The sequence below is a fragment of the Opisthocomus hoazin genome, chromosome 4, assembly GCF_030867145.1.
Source record: "Opisthocomus hoazin isolate bOpiHoa1 chromosome 4, bOpiHoa1.hap1, whole genome shotgun sequence".
Classification (NCBI taxonomy): domain Eukaryota; kingdom Metazoa; phylum Chordata; class Aves; order Opisthocomiformes; family Opisthocomidae; genus Opisthocomus; species Opisthocomus hoazin.
Window position 1 is genome coordinate 5,889,424 of NC_134417.1, and position 16,039 is coordinate 5,905,462.

Below are 16,039 nucleotides of genomic sequence, written 5' to 3' on the forward strand. Positions count from 1 at the left end.
ATTTATCAAGGCGATGTGTGTGTTTGTTAAGGCAGTTTCTCAGGGCGGCTGCCAAGCGTGCCGGCTCCCGCGTGCAGCGCTGGGGCTTGGCTGAGCTCCGCCGCGCTCGGCCGATGCCAGACGGCTGCGTGCAGCCCCTTTCCCAGGCCGCGTTCCTCCCGGGGCTTTCGGCTGACGGCTCCAGCCCCTGGGACATCGCCAGCACTGGGACGCATCACGGTCTTCTGGGTCGAACGTGATTTTTTTCCTCCCTGTGGAGTTGTCCCCAAGTGACAAATCCCCCTTGATTTCAGTGCTTTTCCCCTAGCTGGCCATGTTACTTGTTTTAGGCTCTGGAGGAAGATGATGATTATTGTGTCTTCCCTGCCAGAGCTGGACATGTAGATGAATAGCAGCCTTGCTGATGGAGGCGGCATTGCTGCTATTCCAGGGCGAGCTATCTGCTCTGGGGACCCCAGGCAGAGACCTGGCTGCTCATCCCAACGCTGGGAAGGCGGTGGGCGGGAAATGGGCTCTTCCACCGTCCCATGTGCTGCTTTGAAGGATCTCCTATCAGCCACGGACCCCTGCGCCGCAGCGGTCCCGCACGCCTGCCTCACCGTCGGCCTCCGAGAGTCCCCGAGGATGCTTTGAACGCGAGCTGCTCTGGATCTGCACCCGCAGGCAGCCAGCCACTGGCATCTTCCGCCTGCCCTCACCGCTCCATGTCCCCTGCCGAGGCAGGTCAGGGCGAGCGCAGGTCACGCTGAAAAGCCCCGACGTGGAACCGTAGCCAGGGTGGAACCTCATGCCCGGGCGCAGCAGGCAGGCCTCGGGCGTTCGGCTCCTCGCCGGCACGCGTTTTTCTTCCCCAAAGAGCGGGCAGAGCACAACGCCACGAGCATCTTGCAGCGGAAGGCAGGCTGCCAGGTCCCCAGAGCGAAGAGGGATGAGCCGAAGGGGCCAGCTCCCCCCGGCCGGTGCCGAGAGCGAGTGGGACGCTGCGGGGTCAGCCGGCACGGAGCAGTCCGGAGCACCAGGGGCAGCTTGCCTGGCAGCAGGAGCACCGGCACCGGCCAAGTATGACGAGAACGGCACGTAGGCGTCAAGCTCTCCTCAGGGACCGTCGTGCCGTTGGGGATTAACAGCCCAGCTTCTCCAGCAGAGAGGGGAGGAACTGTGCCAGAGCAGCCTCCAGCCACAGCGATTGCTCCATTAACCACCTTCACCGCAATCGAGTCCCGCTGACAAATGATGACGCTTGCTTTGATCACCCTCCTCCCAGCAGAGCTGGGCGATTCCGGCACACCCAAACGGCAGCTCCCCGACGCGGACAGGCACGACTTCTGCCACCGAGCAAGCTCTCGAGACAGCCTGGGAGAAGACTTGCCCTCAGCACAGGGGCAAGACGCAAAGAAGATGATGGGTAAGTCTCTCGGGCCCTGGCTGTCAGGCAAAGTCTGGTGTGTCATAAATCACACTGGCCATTTCAATGCAGCTGGGTTTAATGCAAAAGGCAAGAACTAGGTCACTGGAAGAGTTTAAGGCATCGGCACTCTTCAACCAAGTGATGAGGGACAAATTGTGCCCCCTCCCACCAAGGTCAAGTAAACAAACTTATGGACACAAGGCTGTCACGGTCCCCGAGTAGCGGTCCTTCCCGGCAGCGCGACCTGGGACCGGGGGGCTCAGGCACCTGTACAAACAGGAGGGGGGACACAGAAAGGCCACAGGTCAGGGGACACAGGGAGGGGGGACATGGAAAGGCCACGCTGCCCGGCTCAGCTCTGCTCACCGTCCCTTTCACTGCCTGCACTCAGTGGCCTTGCCAGGAGGTTCCCAAACAGCACAGTGCCGTGGCACGGCAGCCCCGCAGCAGCTCGGCGCCGCACCGCGGCACGGGGAGTGGGCGAGCCATTCCACGGGCCCAGCGAGGCGGGAAGGCGCAGGGGCCCGCGGGCCTCCTCCTGCTCCACAGGGCCCACAATGCAAGCCCTGACCCAGACGTAATGGAGCCGTGCCCGCAGTCAGTTGTTCTCACTGTGTTCGCTGAACCCCGGCCGCAACTTACGTGCCCTAGAGGGATAACTGGTTTTATTTGGTACGTCAAACGCAAACTGAGACCTTGTAAGGGCTCTATAAAATCCTGGTAAATGCAGCTTTTTCAGTTAAAGAGATAACGCCACCCCTGATGCCCGTGCAAACCGGGCCGTGACGCTTGGCTTGTTTTCTCCTAACTGCAAAGCGCACAGGGGCTTTTTACTCCAAGGTTAAGTTTCCTTAAGCTGCTCTAATGCCTGCAGGGGCATGTGGGGGTGAGAATACAGCTGAGCGTTCAGGATCTAGGAGAGAGTAATTTCTGCTTCACCTAGACTGCGCTGAGCTTTTCTTTGGGCTGCCCGACCACCAAGTCAGACGCTGCATGCGCTAGCGAGGACCAGAAGTAGTCAGGGGCTGAAGATAAATTAAGAATTTGACCTTGACCTTCACAATCTGCACCAGACGGTTCCTGGTGATCGTTTCAGGCAGTGGCTCCCTGTCAGACTTCACAAAACCAAATCTTCGCAGTAGAAACTGCTGCTACACCCAACCAGGGGCAGCCGAGGGTTAGTCTGGCAGCCAGCCACCGACGAGCAGCGACCTTTCTAGCCGTCAGCAGGCTTTGCCATCCCCCTTCGATCACGCAGCACAGCAGCACTTCTCACTGCAGCCCTGCTCACTTTTGCTGATTCCCCTGCAGCTGCCCCAGCAACACTGAGATAAAAACGTTAACGGAGCCTGCTACGTGAGCAGGAATGCTCCCGAGAGCCGGACGAGGTGCTGCCAGCCCCAGGGCGATGTACAGAGCCGAGGGGATGCCAGGAGCTACAGGGGCAGCCGGCAGCCCCCCGTCCCAGCCCCTCCGCAGGGGAAGCGCAGCGGGAAACGCCGGGGCTTTGGCTGGAGCCAGGCACGTGCGGGCAGAACGGCGCTGCGGGTCTGGGGCTGGCTGGTGCTCCAGGGAGGTTTGGGACAGGCACAGTCACTCCTCCTGCAGCTCCTTCTTCCGACAGGCCTGGAGCCTCCTCCCCACCGTCTGCTGGATGATCTCCAGACCCTCCGCGTCCAGCTCCTTCACGAGAAGCAGGATGGCATTCAGGACGTTGTTCTGTCGGGACAGGACAGACCCCGCTTTATACAAGGACATTAATGCCAGCCCGGACAAGGACACTTGATTTTCAAAGAGCTGCTCTTTCTAGGAACCCCACCACCACTCCCAGCAGCAGTTTGCAACAGCCACCTGCAGCTGCAGGGACAGAGCAGCCAAGCCCCCGGAGCAACCATGGGCAGAGACCGCCGTGACGAAGCTAACTGGAACGCAGGACAAACCCGTCCGCCCAGTCCCTCGCAGACTGCCCACACGCCCCTGGCTCCCGGCCGCCCTCCCAGCCGCCTTCTGCCAGGAAAGGCGCAGTCAGGAGCAGCCACCCTCTCTCTCCAGCGTGACCGTGTGTAGGATGGGAAAGGACAGGAACCCTCTGATCTGAGGAATAAGATGAGCTTGCAGAATCGGGAAAGCAGGAGCTGGAAGGAACCCTTGAGTGTCCCCAGCCCAGCCTCCCACCAGTGCAGGACTACTGCCAACACCAGGCCACGGCTCTGTCAAACGACGTCTTGGAAAACTCCAGGGAGGGACTGTGCAGCCTCTCTTACGTAACTGTCCTTCTAGGGAAAAATCTTTTCCCTCACATCCAACCTGAACGTCCCCAGCTGCAACCTGTGGCCACTTCCCCTTCTTTAATGTTTTCCTTGCCCGAAGGCCAGGTAGCTCTCATGCTGCTGCAAAGCAATACACTCCAGTATGCTCAACACAGGAACGTAAGAGAGATTGCAGGCAACTAAGAACGAAGCAGAATGTGATCTAGACCCCACTCTGGCCTTCCCGTGCCGACTGAAGTGACGGCACCGAGCCCAGCAGACATCAGCTCTCAGCTGAAGAGCCAAGATCCATGAGGTTCATCCAAGGCTACACCATGGAGGGTTCTGAGGAACCACTAAACCGTCAATCCAGCAGTCTCCTGTCTGCCAGGTGAACAGTCTGCCGGCTGCATTTCACCCGCCGCCCAGCTACTACCACGTGTTCTTCAGACAGCCCCAGCGGAGGGACACCCATGAGCTCGTGTGCAGACAGATCAAGAGGACAAGCCCCATCGGGCTTTCTTTACGTCTCATGACATCTTAAAGATGAAAAGCAATTTGGTCTTTAAAGGTACTCACTCTCTTCTTTCGGCTGCAGTCTGACTCTCGAGGTGAGAAGGAGGAAAACTTATCCCTGGGAACAGGCTTCATACCAAGCTCCTCTCGAATTTTGCTAAAGAAGGGGAGGAAGAGCAAGCGTTATTACGACCAGCTGGCAGAACCTTCTAATCCTTTCTAATCAGGGGCAACCATGCAAGAAGTATCTGGCTGAAGGACTCCAGGCACGTCTATTCACTCATCACCACTGCCTACAGACCACAGCACCCCAAGTGAAACTCCCACACGTAGCAAGAGCCTCACAGCTATAAAATATAAACGAGCACGCTGCCACAAGGACTCTGCTCCCAGCTCCCCTGGGGATGACACATTCCCACGCCCGATGCTAGCTGGGACCGCAGACCGTGTAACACTTGAACAGCACACGCCACAGCGCGTCGCGGACGCGGAGCTAAGCAGGAGCGGACTGGAGCTCACGCTTCAGAGAGGATCCATCTCTGTCTGCACGTGCAGCTGCCACCTGAGAGTAAGCACCCACCTACAGCAGAGCCTGTTCTGCAGATACAGAACCAGACCCACGAGTGCTATTAAGCCAGCACAGCTCCACCGTGGTGACTGGAAGACGGGAGTTCACACCAGCTGCAGGCCTGGCCCATGGAACGTCAGGGCTGGCTGGCAGGGTCCCTTCATGCTACACGCAAGTTCAGCCCAGAAATCCCAACAGCTCACAAGCAAGTCCTCACTTTGTCTCCTCCAGACTGAAGTTCAGCAGTTCGCTCTCGGTCTCCGTTGTGGATTCAGCAGCACTGGATTCAGTGGACTCGGGGCAGCTGTCCTTCGCGCTCCTCCTGGCTGGTGGGGCCGTGATCTCCTCGCCATCTACCAGGGCCTGGGACAGTTCTTCCTCTGTCACAGCTGCAAAAGCCAAAACGGGGCATGTACTGCTGCTGCAGAGCTAAACCGTGGGGGTTTGGTCCAAAGATTGTCCCTTGTACCAGTCTTTTGCTTTCATTCTCCTGCTGCAATAAAGGTGGCACAGGAGAACGCCAGCAGCTGTCACCAGTCTCTGGAAGTGGGAAAGGTATCAGGGAGGGATGCAAGCATGCCTTCCCATTTCTTGTCTCTAGAGAAGGCTCCAAAAGCCACCAAATTACTGCTACCAGACGGAAAAGCTTCTCATTTTTTTACAGCAGCAGATCCAATTACAGAATCTGTTTTGCCACAGCAAAGGAGAGAGCTCTGAAAAAACTCTTATTAGTGGTACTGTCTCAGCTATAATGAGGCTCTCAGCTAGCATTAACTCTGGCACTGCAGGGAAGGGAAGGGAGAAAACAGCTTAGGAAAGGTGGATCTGCCAGAGGGGACACTCAACCTCTAACACATCCTGGCTCAAGGAAGAGTCAGAGGAGGCCTCAGCGAGAGGAACCAGCACGGCACCGGTTTCCAGTTGACCACGGCCATGGCTCGGGGCTGTTTTTTTACCTGCGAACACCCACCTTGGTTATCAAGCTTCTGCAGGCTGGGCAGGTTACGCAGCACGGTCATTCGGTAGCGGTGGGGGTCCGACCCACAACAGGGATTTTCAGACAGCCACAAGACCCTCAGCCGGGGTAGGTTTTTGAGGTAGAAGAGCTCATTTAGGCTTGTAATGTTGTTCTTCCTCAGATAGAGTTCGCTCAGATTCTGGCACTGATTCAGCGGCTCGAGGTCTGAGATGCCATTCACGCTGACGAGAGATCACGGGATCAGAGCCCAGCGAGCCCACCCCTCCCTCGCTGCACTGTTCAGGCAGGAGCACAGCGGATCTCCAGCCCCCTTTCCTGCAACGGCTTCACTGAGGAGCCTCACCCCGGCACAGCACAGCAAGGGACGTTCAGGGGCCTAGGGTTTATAGCACTTTATCTTTTTAAACAGAAGAAAGAATTCAAAAAGCAGGCTCTCCTCTCTGCTAAGCATGACAAACAGCTTCTGCTTCCCCCAAACACCCACGACACTCGCACCCTGTTCTGTAGCAGCTTCTCACACTCACTGAAGGAGAACCCATGTAAGACTTTCAAGCTAAACAGCTCCAATCGGCAGACAGCATAGGCTCCACGGGATCCCCGGGACAGGTGAAGGACGGGTGTGCTGGGGGGAAGCTTACAGAAACCAAAAGCTTTTTGAGATCCAAGCAGGATTTCAAGAAGCTTTCTGCAAACTGGCCCTACACAGAGGCCCAGAAGATCCCATCTGAACTACGGAATAGGACTTAGGGAGCAACATTCCTAGGAGGTTTTGACACTTCTTGAAACCAGGATTATTTTCTCAAGTAGCAAAGGGAAAGGTGCAGAGGAGCTAGCAGACAAGAAATCTTTTCCGCATCTCTGCCGCTTGAGAAATCGGGCGCGAAGAGCCTGGCAGCTCAGACACACAACCGCAGGAAGGTGGTGAGAAACCGAGGGCCAGGCTGCAGCCCCGTGAGCAAGGCGATTTCCCCGGCCCTCTCCGAGGCCAGCAGCCTGACATTCACCTGAACGTGATCACCTCGATGTTGGGCAAATCCCGGCATATCGATATCTGGGCAGGGAGAGACAGAAACAGTAAGTTGCGCTCCCAGAAAACCAAACACAAACACGAAGCAGTTTACACCACCACCAAGCCAGATAAAGGCAAGAACAGGAATTCGGGTTTGCTTCAGTCTGACCCAGGCTTAACACCACCGCAGAGGCTCGCGGCCGGCGCAGGCAGCAGCTCGGGAGCGGGAACCCAGTCGCCAGCCGTCATCGCACCGGTGCTCCGGCAGCCCCGCAGCCTGCACGCAGGGACCCCCGCTGCCCCGGCCGGCCCCATCCAGCGGGACCCCCTCCAGCGGGTCCCGACCGGACGAGGCTCCGCTCTCCAGGGCTCCGCGCAGGGCCTGGGAGAGGAATTTTCCAGGCGCCCTCCGGGAACAACAGCAACCCTCCTCCGCTTTTCTTTTTTTATTTTTCCGCATGAGGTGCTGATCGCTCCCGACAAGCCCCGCCGCTCGCCCGCCGGCCCCAACCCCGGCCCGCGCCCTCCCCGCCAGCCCCATCCCCTCCCCGCTGCGGCTGCCGGCCCGGGCGCAGGCTTCCCCCCGGCGGGCCGGACCATGGCGGCGGGGCGGGGGGGGGGTCCCTCCTCGCTGGCGGCGGGGCTGCGCGGTACTCACGTCCGTCAGGCGGCTGCCCCTGCGGGAGAAGAGCGGGGGGGTCACCGGGAGCGGGGCGCGGCACGACCCGCCCGCGCCCCCCGCAGCTACTTGGGCCCGCCCGTCCGACCCCCCCCGGCCCCGGGCCGCCCCCCTGCCGCCGCCCACCAGCAGTTGAGGCGGCGGACGCCGTCGAGCGCGGCAGCCTTGGCCCGCGCCAGCACGGCCACCCGCGTCAGCCTCATGGCGGGCCGCGCAGGCTCCTCCCGGCCGGGGCGGGCACCGGCACCGGGACCGGCGGGCCGCGGGGCGTTCCCCCGCCGGGGAGGGCGGGCCGTGAGGCGGGGACCGGCGGCAGGAGGAGCGGCTGAGGGAGCCGGGGCTGTTTAGTCTGGAGGAGGCTGAGGGGGGACCTTACTGCTCTCTACAGCTACCTGAGAGGAGGGTGTAGTGAGGTGGGGGTGGGTCTCCTCTCCCAGGTAACTAGCGGTAGGACGAGAGGCAATGGCCGCAAGCCGGGTCAGGGGAGGTTTAGATTGGATATTAGGAAAAATTTATTTACTGAAAGAGTGGTCAGGCATTGGAACAGGCTGCCCAGGGCAGTGATGGAGTCACCATCCCTAAAGGTGTTCAAAAAACGTGTAGATGTGGCACTTCAGGATATGGTTTAGCAGGCATGGTGGTGTTGGGCGCATGGTTGGACTTGATGATCTTAGAGGTCTTTTCCAACCTATGATTCTATGTATTTATATCCAGCGTTACGTGTGAGCGTACCTAATATATGCTTACAAATATCTGCAGGGTGGGTGTCAGGAGGATGGGGCCAGACTCTGTTCAGTGGTGCCCAGTGACAGGACAAGGGGCAATGGGCACAAACGGAAGCACAGGAAGTTCCAGCTGAACACGAGGAAGAACTTCTTCCCTCTGAGGGTGACGGAGCCCTGGCACAGGCTGCCCAGGGAGGTTGTGGAGTCTCCTTCTCTGGAGATATTCAAGACACGCCTGGACAAGGTCCTGTGCAGCCTGCTGTAGATGACCCTGCTTCTGTGGGGGGTTGGACTGGGTGACCCACAGAGGTCCCTTCCAGCCCCCACCATTCTGTGATTCTGTGATTCTGGGTAGGTACATATCTATGAAGATAGATAGGTACACATCTGTGAAGTGTGCATAAATAAAATGTATCTTTATACATATTTCTACACTGCCTTATGTATTAAGACACAGGCAGCACCGCTGAGTGCAGCGGGAGCCCTAGGCCAGTCCTCCTCCGTCACGCCCCGGGCTGAGGCCCCCGTGTTGTCAGCTCGGCGGCTGCGGGGGTTAAGACGTGGCGGCGGCGGTGCGGATGGCAAGGCCTGGAGGAGCCGGTGGCGAGCGCAGGTGCAGCCCAAAAGAAGGGGTTAATGCAGAGTTCCCTAAGTTTTCTTCTGCATGTTTCCACTTTGCCCGGCAACAGAAACAACCGCAGGATGGGCGCTGGCGGTTATTTAGTTGTTCACGCTGGTGGTTTTTGGGTAAGCGAAGGGCCAAGAGATGCATTTATTGGGATCGACGGGCATGCATTTTTTAGGAAAAATGTGGGATAAGTGGGTTAGGCAGAGCACCCCTCCGCATTTTCTTGTCTCTGTCTCTCAGCATTGGGCTGCCGTCACACCCCCGGACAGCAAGCCGGGCCCTGGGGCTGGGAGGCCAGAGCGCAGGTGTCGCGCTGAGGTTTTCAGAGCGGGGTGGACAAGCACTTGGAGGCGGCTGAAGGAATTTTGGGAGTTCTTGACTTTTCTGCGCGCAGCTGTTCGCGGGCCAGCTGGCGCGAGGTGGCTGCTGAGACGCGGGATTTGGCCGCGTGGGCCGTGGCTCGGTGAAGGCAGCTGGAGGATCCGAATCCTCGGCGTCGCGGGAGGTACACGGCTTTGCTGTGCTTTCGTTGTCCAAAGCCCGGGCTGTTTTCACTTTCAGTGGAACATGGACACACCCAAGCACGCTTTCAGCTGTCCGGCTGAGCAATCCCAGCCCCAGGCATGGTTTGCTGCACTGTTGGCATCGAAGCCTGGCCCTGAAACCGGCTAAGTAGATTAAGGAATCTTCTCTAGGTGCCACAGAGAGATTTTTCTTACTCATCCTGCTGACAAAAGTACAGTTCAGTCAGTGTAAACATATACATCCTCCTCAGTCTGCTCTGACACCGCTCCTGCAACTGAAATATGCACAAAAGATTGTTTTGTTCAGGTTAATTGAATAAAATCAATTTTAATCCCCAGTTCAAGATTGCAAGTAGTATCAATAACAATCTCAGGCAAACCCCCTCCCTGGTCTTTTAAAAAGGTGAGAGCGTAATAGTGTATATAGATATTAAAGTGCGTTAAAGTAGCAGCCTGGAGAGAAGAACAAAAGAACCGCTGAGGTTTGGGACCACACGGTCTTGGGAGGTTGCATAGGACCACCTACAGTCCCTGGCATGTCCCCCTCCCGCTCGCAGCCCTGCAGGGTCACCCAACAGATCTTCCAAGGCTCCGGTGCGGAGATTGGACCTCCCCAACACAAGTTCCCCAGGCTCTCAGATTGTCTCATGAGCAAGATAGCTAAAAAAATTTCGTACCCTTGGGCTCTTATCTAGAGTATCTTCAGTTTGGGCTGCACTACGTGGTAGCCACACATTCTCTTCTTCGTTTAATTGCTTTGTGGAGAGTCCAGGAAAGCCATTTTGTTCACATAATCCTTATATGTATTTTCTCATTTCAGAAAATCTCTCATTTCTGACCAGCTGCTTTTGCTGTGACCCATGATTCCTCCATGCAGGCTCTCAAACACCCACAGCAGCTTCAGAAAGAGGTGCTTGAACCCCTGAGCATGCTGGCTTCTAAACCGAACCTTCCCTGGACGTGCTGTGGGATTGCTGTTGGTGTGTGAGTCACAGCAAAGGGAATTTGAGGGAGCTGGGAGCTGCCACTGATGACGACGACAAGAAGTGCTGCTGGTAGTAATCCTGAGTGTCATCGTTGCTGCCAGGATCAGCACCTTCATGCTTGTCACCACCATCACTGATGGGGTATCAGCGGTTACTTCCTCCGGTGGCCACGGCGGTGCTCATTAACACCCCTGTGCAGATGGCACTGCCTGTGCGGACACGCTCCTCTCGAGTCTTGGCAGCAGGCAGCTACAGGGAGGGCAACCAGATCCACCTCTCATGGTGCAACCCCACATGGTAACAGTGATATCTGCTGACAGCAGGTTTATGTAGCCCAGAAGTTGATCCCTACCAAGCACCATCCTGGTCAGGAAGATCTGCTAAATGGGGTAGAAGGAGCAGGATGGATTTGGGGGAGGCATTCAGAGAACCTGTTTCATCTTCCTGGTATCACGGGAGAGGTGGTCAGCACTCCTGGAGGTGGGCTCTGCTCCCTCCCCTCCTGCGTGGTGGGTGGCAGGGAAGGGCAGTTACTGGGGTTGTTCTTGGGAAAACCCCACGTGTTTGAGGACGTCTCAGCAGTTGTCTCTGGCCGGCAAGTTGTTCCTGTAACTGCTCCAACGTAGTTTAGCGTCATGGCAAGCTTGAGCATGTTGTGGTTCAGAAGATGCTCTGCTCGTGGCAGCCCTCCAGCAGCTATTCCACCCACAGGACATTGCTTCTGTGCAACTGTCACTGCTCCGGGCTCAGCAACACTGGATGGGATCACTGTTTGGATGTTGGCAGGAAGCGCCGTGGTTTGGTAAGAGATAATAAAAAAAATCTGGTCATCATGGAGGCAGACATGTCACCATAGACCCACGCAGGCTCTGTCAGAGGCTCGGGTTTCTCTTTGGGAAGCACCCCCTTCAGCCGCTCTGAGAAGCCAGGCAGGAGGAACACCAGTGTCTACAAGGCCCTGCCAGAGCCAGTGAAGAAGATGAGCGCTCCTGGGGCGCCAGTTGTGCCCAGTCAACAGAGGAGCTTCAACAGAAATTCTGGAAAAGAGCTTTGGAGAGGGCTTCCAGGAAAGCTCCTGCTACCTACAAAAGGGAGGAGCAGCAGAGATTTTCCCGTATGATCACACCAGCCCTAGCACTGTTTCACTGGAGAGCTATACGGACACCACGGCACGTGCTCCTGCAGCCACCCTGGGACATCGCATAGGTCCCGTGGTCGGGCCAGGGCGAGGGATTTCATGACAGCCAAGACCCGTCTAACCCAACAAATAGGAATTCTTAAGACAGCCATCCACAGTAAAAGGAAATCAAACCAGGCCACTTCAATAAACAATAGCTTAAAATTACAACCCTGTCATGTCAAGCAGACTAAAACATAGAAAGCATTAAATCAAGAACTGGCAAGTTATTCATATAGCAAATTGCTGTATTATTAAAAGCTAATCTCATTGGAGCAGCTTGCTGTCCTCATAGCCAGCTGGGTAGAACAAGTATTCAATTTACTGTGTGGACTACAAAAGGACGAGTGAAGAGGCAAAGGCCACTGGGTATGTGGAAGACATCTTTCTCCAGACTCCTCCTCACTCCCGTGCCAGAGCTCTGTCGGCATTTCTTTCTTTTGTTTTACACGCTGTCGTTATACCAAGACAGAAATGGCACGGCAGCATCGCCATGCTGCTGCAGCCCGGATTTGAGTGCTTTGCCATGTCAGCAGAGCTGGTCCCTGGTTACAGCTGCAATGCCAAAATAAGAAATAATTTCCACTGCTCGCAGTGCTCTGTAGACACCGCTATTATCAGTACCTTTTGTCAATAATACTCATCGTATGAATATATTTACATGGGAATTGGGATCCTGCTGATTTGCATATAATCAATGTAAAATATTACGCTTCTTTATGCAGAGCGTGCGATGCTGTGAGATTCACAGGAAAGAACCTGGAGGGCTTAGGATGATAGGTCTCTCCCTTGTAAAAGGAGCAAAAAACCTGCAAAAAGAGCAGAACATTAGATGCGAGGCAGGCCAGAAAGCTCCCTCGTCTTCCTCTTTTCTGAAGAAAAAACTCCACAGAATTAGTGAAGCAGAGCAAAGGGAGCCAAAACACAGCAGAAGCCGTAGTGAACCTACTGCAGTCAACTTACGGGAAGGGAGGTGAACAAAGTAACGGGTATTGGGGGAGAGAGGAAAGGAAAAAAAGTGGAAAAATCCTTCAAAAAGGTTTATTGATTGTTGCAGACGCACGTGGATCACAGCACCAGCACTACAGCTGTAATTACACATAATACTCTAGATTTTGAAGTTGCAGCCAAGTAGCAAATCCAGTAGATTTTTAAATTACATTTTAAAAAGGATCTGGAGAAGAGCACAAGGAGGTAGAAAGAGGTAAAGGGAGCTTAACCAGCACTGCCTTCTCCACCCGGATCTGCCAAGGACAACGCCACTTTGCAGCAAAAATGTTCCTTGCAGCCTGCTCTGAATCCTATTCCTTCCTCGCATCCCCCATTAGGAGGTCAGTGTCACGGAAGAACAAAGATTAAGTGACCATTAAGAACCTTTTAATGAAGATTACTGATTAAGAACAAAGAGCAAGTGAAAAGTCCTGAGCAGAAAACACTGTTTTGTGGCAAGGAGCTGCTGTAATAGCTCCCAGACAGCACTTTCACTCTGTCCAGCAGTAATGTATAATCCCCAAAACTGATCCCGAGTGGAGCAGAGTGGCTTATGCCTGCACTGCTCTGGTCTCCCAAGCAGACTGGGCTGCTCTTGCTGCTTCAAAATCATCTCGTGGTGGTAACCTTTCAGCTTTTCCCCAGCTGGGCAAAGGACTGAAGTCTATCCATAGGTCCCGCTGCTGCTGCAGTGGAGGGGTCGGTGCTGTTTGGCCTGCTGCTGTTAGCGTTAGCCTTAGCCGTGCTAATCAAGATTGACCTTTGGGTGTTAATTTTTCAGGGTTTTTTTCAACAGATAATAGACCAAAGGAAAAAATGGAAAAAACAAAGGCGGAAGTCACTTGAATTCCTGATTTCAAGCGCATTTGAGTATTTTTTAATAAATCCACCAGCATAGTTTCTTTCTGGGATTGATGGAACAAAAGTCACCTGATATGTTTAATATGTTTTATCAGTATTTTTCTGTTCCTGATCAGCTGTCGTATCAAATTAGCGAATTACATGCTAGTGGAATTTCTACATGCTGGGCACAACACAAATGCAATAGCTCTTGTAAAACATGTCGAAAAATGAAACATTTTTATCCTGTGCTGTTGCAGGCTGCTGAGCAAGGATGAACCGCTTATGATCAGCTCCGAATGACTAACAGATATCACATGCAATTCGAGTAAAGGAAAAATCCACTCCCATGAGTAATGCAAGATGAGGAAAAATGATTGTTTTGACAAATAGATCTTTATGATGTAAAAGGCAAATAGCAATGCTCACTCGGGGATTGCTAATTCTTTGGCATTTGCTTACTGAATTGCAGCCTATTAAAAAAACCCGCACTTCTGAAAATTATGAAAAGATGTTTTTTTCGGTGGCGCACTCTGATTCCAACATGTCTGCAGCTGCAGAGCCAACCTGACAGCTCCCTGCTCCCCCTCCACCCCTTCTTGCCCCCGCACCGCCCTGCACGGCACGCCAACACGCTCACTGGAGCACACAGAAACCACATTGGGGTACGAGCCAGCTCAAAAATAATTAGTGAACTGGTGTTAGCCAGCTCTGCTGCCAAGGGTGACGGTCCAGTTTCTCAAACAGCTTTTCAATGGCAGCGCGGGTGTGAGCTCCCACCACCATCTCATTGCACCCCCTCTTCCTGGCTGTGTGCTGCCCAGAACTGTGCCAGACCAAGCACTTGTGCGGCTCTTTGCTGGAAGGGGGTCGGAGAACCAGTCCTGCTAAGAATAATCTTTTTCCTTGAGCGCCGGCTCACCTTGCCGCTGAAAGAGCAGATGGAAATGAGCACAGAGAGGACAGTCACTGATTGAACCAGAGTCGTGCCTAAGCGTGCTCTGAAACCAGACTGCACGAACCTGAGCTGTTTGTAGATTTTGAGGGATCTCTTCTGAAGGAATTAATTGCACCTGAAGATGACATGGCATGTGTGAGACTGCTACTTTAACTGCACAAGCGGTTTTTATAAAATCTGCCAGGAATACGGCTGTGGAGAACACGGTCAGGAGTCCCACGAATGCATATCCACGTTGTAGAAATGCAAGCTGGAAACGGCCCAAGCAAACCGGAAAACATCTCTTAAATCCAGTTCCGCTCCCCTCACAAAGGGAAAGGAAGGGCTGCATCTCTGGGTGCCTCTGAGAGCAGGGAGATAATCTGCTTGGGATCATCTCACACATCTGCGTCACTGCTGCAGCAGCTGAGAACTGTGGGCTCAGACGGTTGCTGAGGGGTAGCTTTGCTTCGGTAGCTCTTGATTAACCAAGTTTAAATATGAATAGAGAGGATCAGAGCGCTCTCTCGGCTGCCCCTTTTCCTTCACACACTGTTCTCCTGCTCAGAGCATTTTCAGGGGCGTCGGGGTGCCTGCCGCCGCTGGGACAGGGGAGCTGAGAGAGGCCCTCACCCCTAGCAAACTCCAACCGATTTATCGCTGGTGGCATTTCCTCAGTCCCGCTGGTGAAGGAGAACAGCTCGAGGAGGGGCAGGCGGAGCCTGCGAGTCACTGCCTGGTTCTGCAGTGGGTGTTGTGGGCAGAAATTCGGCTTTTGCAGTCACAGGACCCTCTCTGAGGGTACAGGACTGCCTAGCTTTATGAATCTAGACCAAGGACTGGAAACAAATGGCCAGTAAACTCTCTACAATAAAAGAAAACCAAAGCAGATTCCGTGGAGAGTTCAGGTTCTGTCAGTCAAAACCCTCTGCCGCACATTTTGGGTGAGTGTTATGGTTTCTAAAGACAACCCAGAAATTCGATGTTATGCTCCTGAGTATTAATCGGCTTTGACAGCTCGTGTCAGATGTCTTTCTCTCCCCCTTCACTGCAGGATGCTCCTTCTCCTTCCTCTGTTACAAGCAGCATATAGGGAAAACTGATTTTTCTGAGCTTGAGTTCTCGGTGATTCAATAAACACAGTGGTGCTTTCTGTGACTACATCCTTCCACCCTTGCTTATGACCTTGTACAGTGCAGTGTATCACTAACTGTGCTGCAACACCAGCAAGCACTGAGATGAAACCATTCAAAAGCAGCATTAGAAAAAGCTGCGGTGTGTTTAAATCAGCGAAAGCTGCGAAAATGCTGTTCACCTTCCTCTTTGGTTGATAAATTCATCTTTGTGTTCTGGGGCTGGGAGGGAGAAGGAAGGCAGCCAAGCAGCCTCTGGCTTGTCTCTTCTCATGAGTGTCAAAGCTAACAGAAGTGGAGCTGGAGTCCCCCTTGGGCGTTTCAGGAGTCGTCACCTAGAAATCTGCAGTGCCGGAGCTGCTCACCACACAGCAGAGCTTGCTGACGCTTAAAGCTGTCAGTCAAATCGCTGTTTTCACTTTGCAGTTTGCAGCCAGCCTCCTGTCTGGCGTTTCCAGCTTTACTGCTCGAGCACGTTCCTGCCACCTCTTAAATCTGTGTGGCAAATGGCGCTGGGAATAACCTCAGCAGCAAAAAAATCCACCGTTACAAGAGGTACTGAGCTGTTCAGCTCTGCCTCGCTGCTCATTTAACAGCACAAGTGCAGGCACGTGCAGAGCATCATCCCAACTCTCACTATACAGAAAATGCATTTAAGTGAAGAAAAATAATAAATGCTGGCGTGTCAGGC

At 54.4% G+C, this 16,039-nt stretch overlaps 1 protein-coding gene across 1 annotated transcript; it reads right to left on the reverse strand.

The window, feature by feature from the left end:
• Window positions 1-1,466: 1,466 nt before the first annotated feature.
• Window positions 1,467-7,636, reverse strand: CFAP410 (cilia and flagella associated protein 410). Its single transcript, XM_075417706.1, has 7 exons — window positions 7,535-7,636; window positions 7,388-7,406; window positions 6,725-6,771; window positions 5,712-5,941; window positions 4,959-5,130; window positions 4,237-4,330; window positions 1,467-3,127 (listed from the first exon to the last, which is right to left on the reverse strand). The coding sequence occupies exons 1-7, from the start codon at window positions 7,609-7,611 to the stop codon at window positions 3,002-3,004; spliced, it is 765 nt and encodes a 254-aa protein (XP_075273821.1). The 5' UTR covers window positions 7,612-7,636; the 3' UTR covers window positions 1,467-3,001.
• Between the last annotated feature and the right edge of the window lie 8,403 nt (window positions 7,637-16,039).

Excerpts from the sequence above, each read along its gene's own strand:
- CFAP410 (XM_075417706.1), bottom strand. The coding sequence starts at position 7,611 with ATGAGGCTGACGCGGGTGGCCGTGCTGGCGCGGGCCAAGGCTGCCGCG. Across the intron at positions 5,942-6,724 it reads ATCGAGGTGATCACGTTCAG|CGTGAATGGCATCTCAGACC; the intron begins GTGAATGTCAGG and ends ATCTCTCGTCAG. Across the intron at positions 4,331-4,958 it reads TTCAGTCTGGAGGAGACAAA|CAAAATTCGAGAGGAGCTTG; the intron begins GTGAGGACTTGC and ends CCCCTTCTTTAG.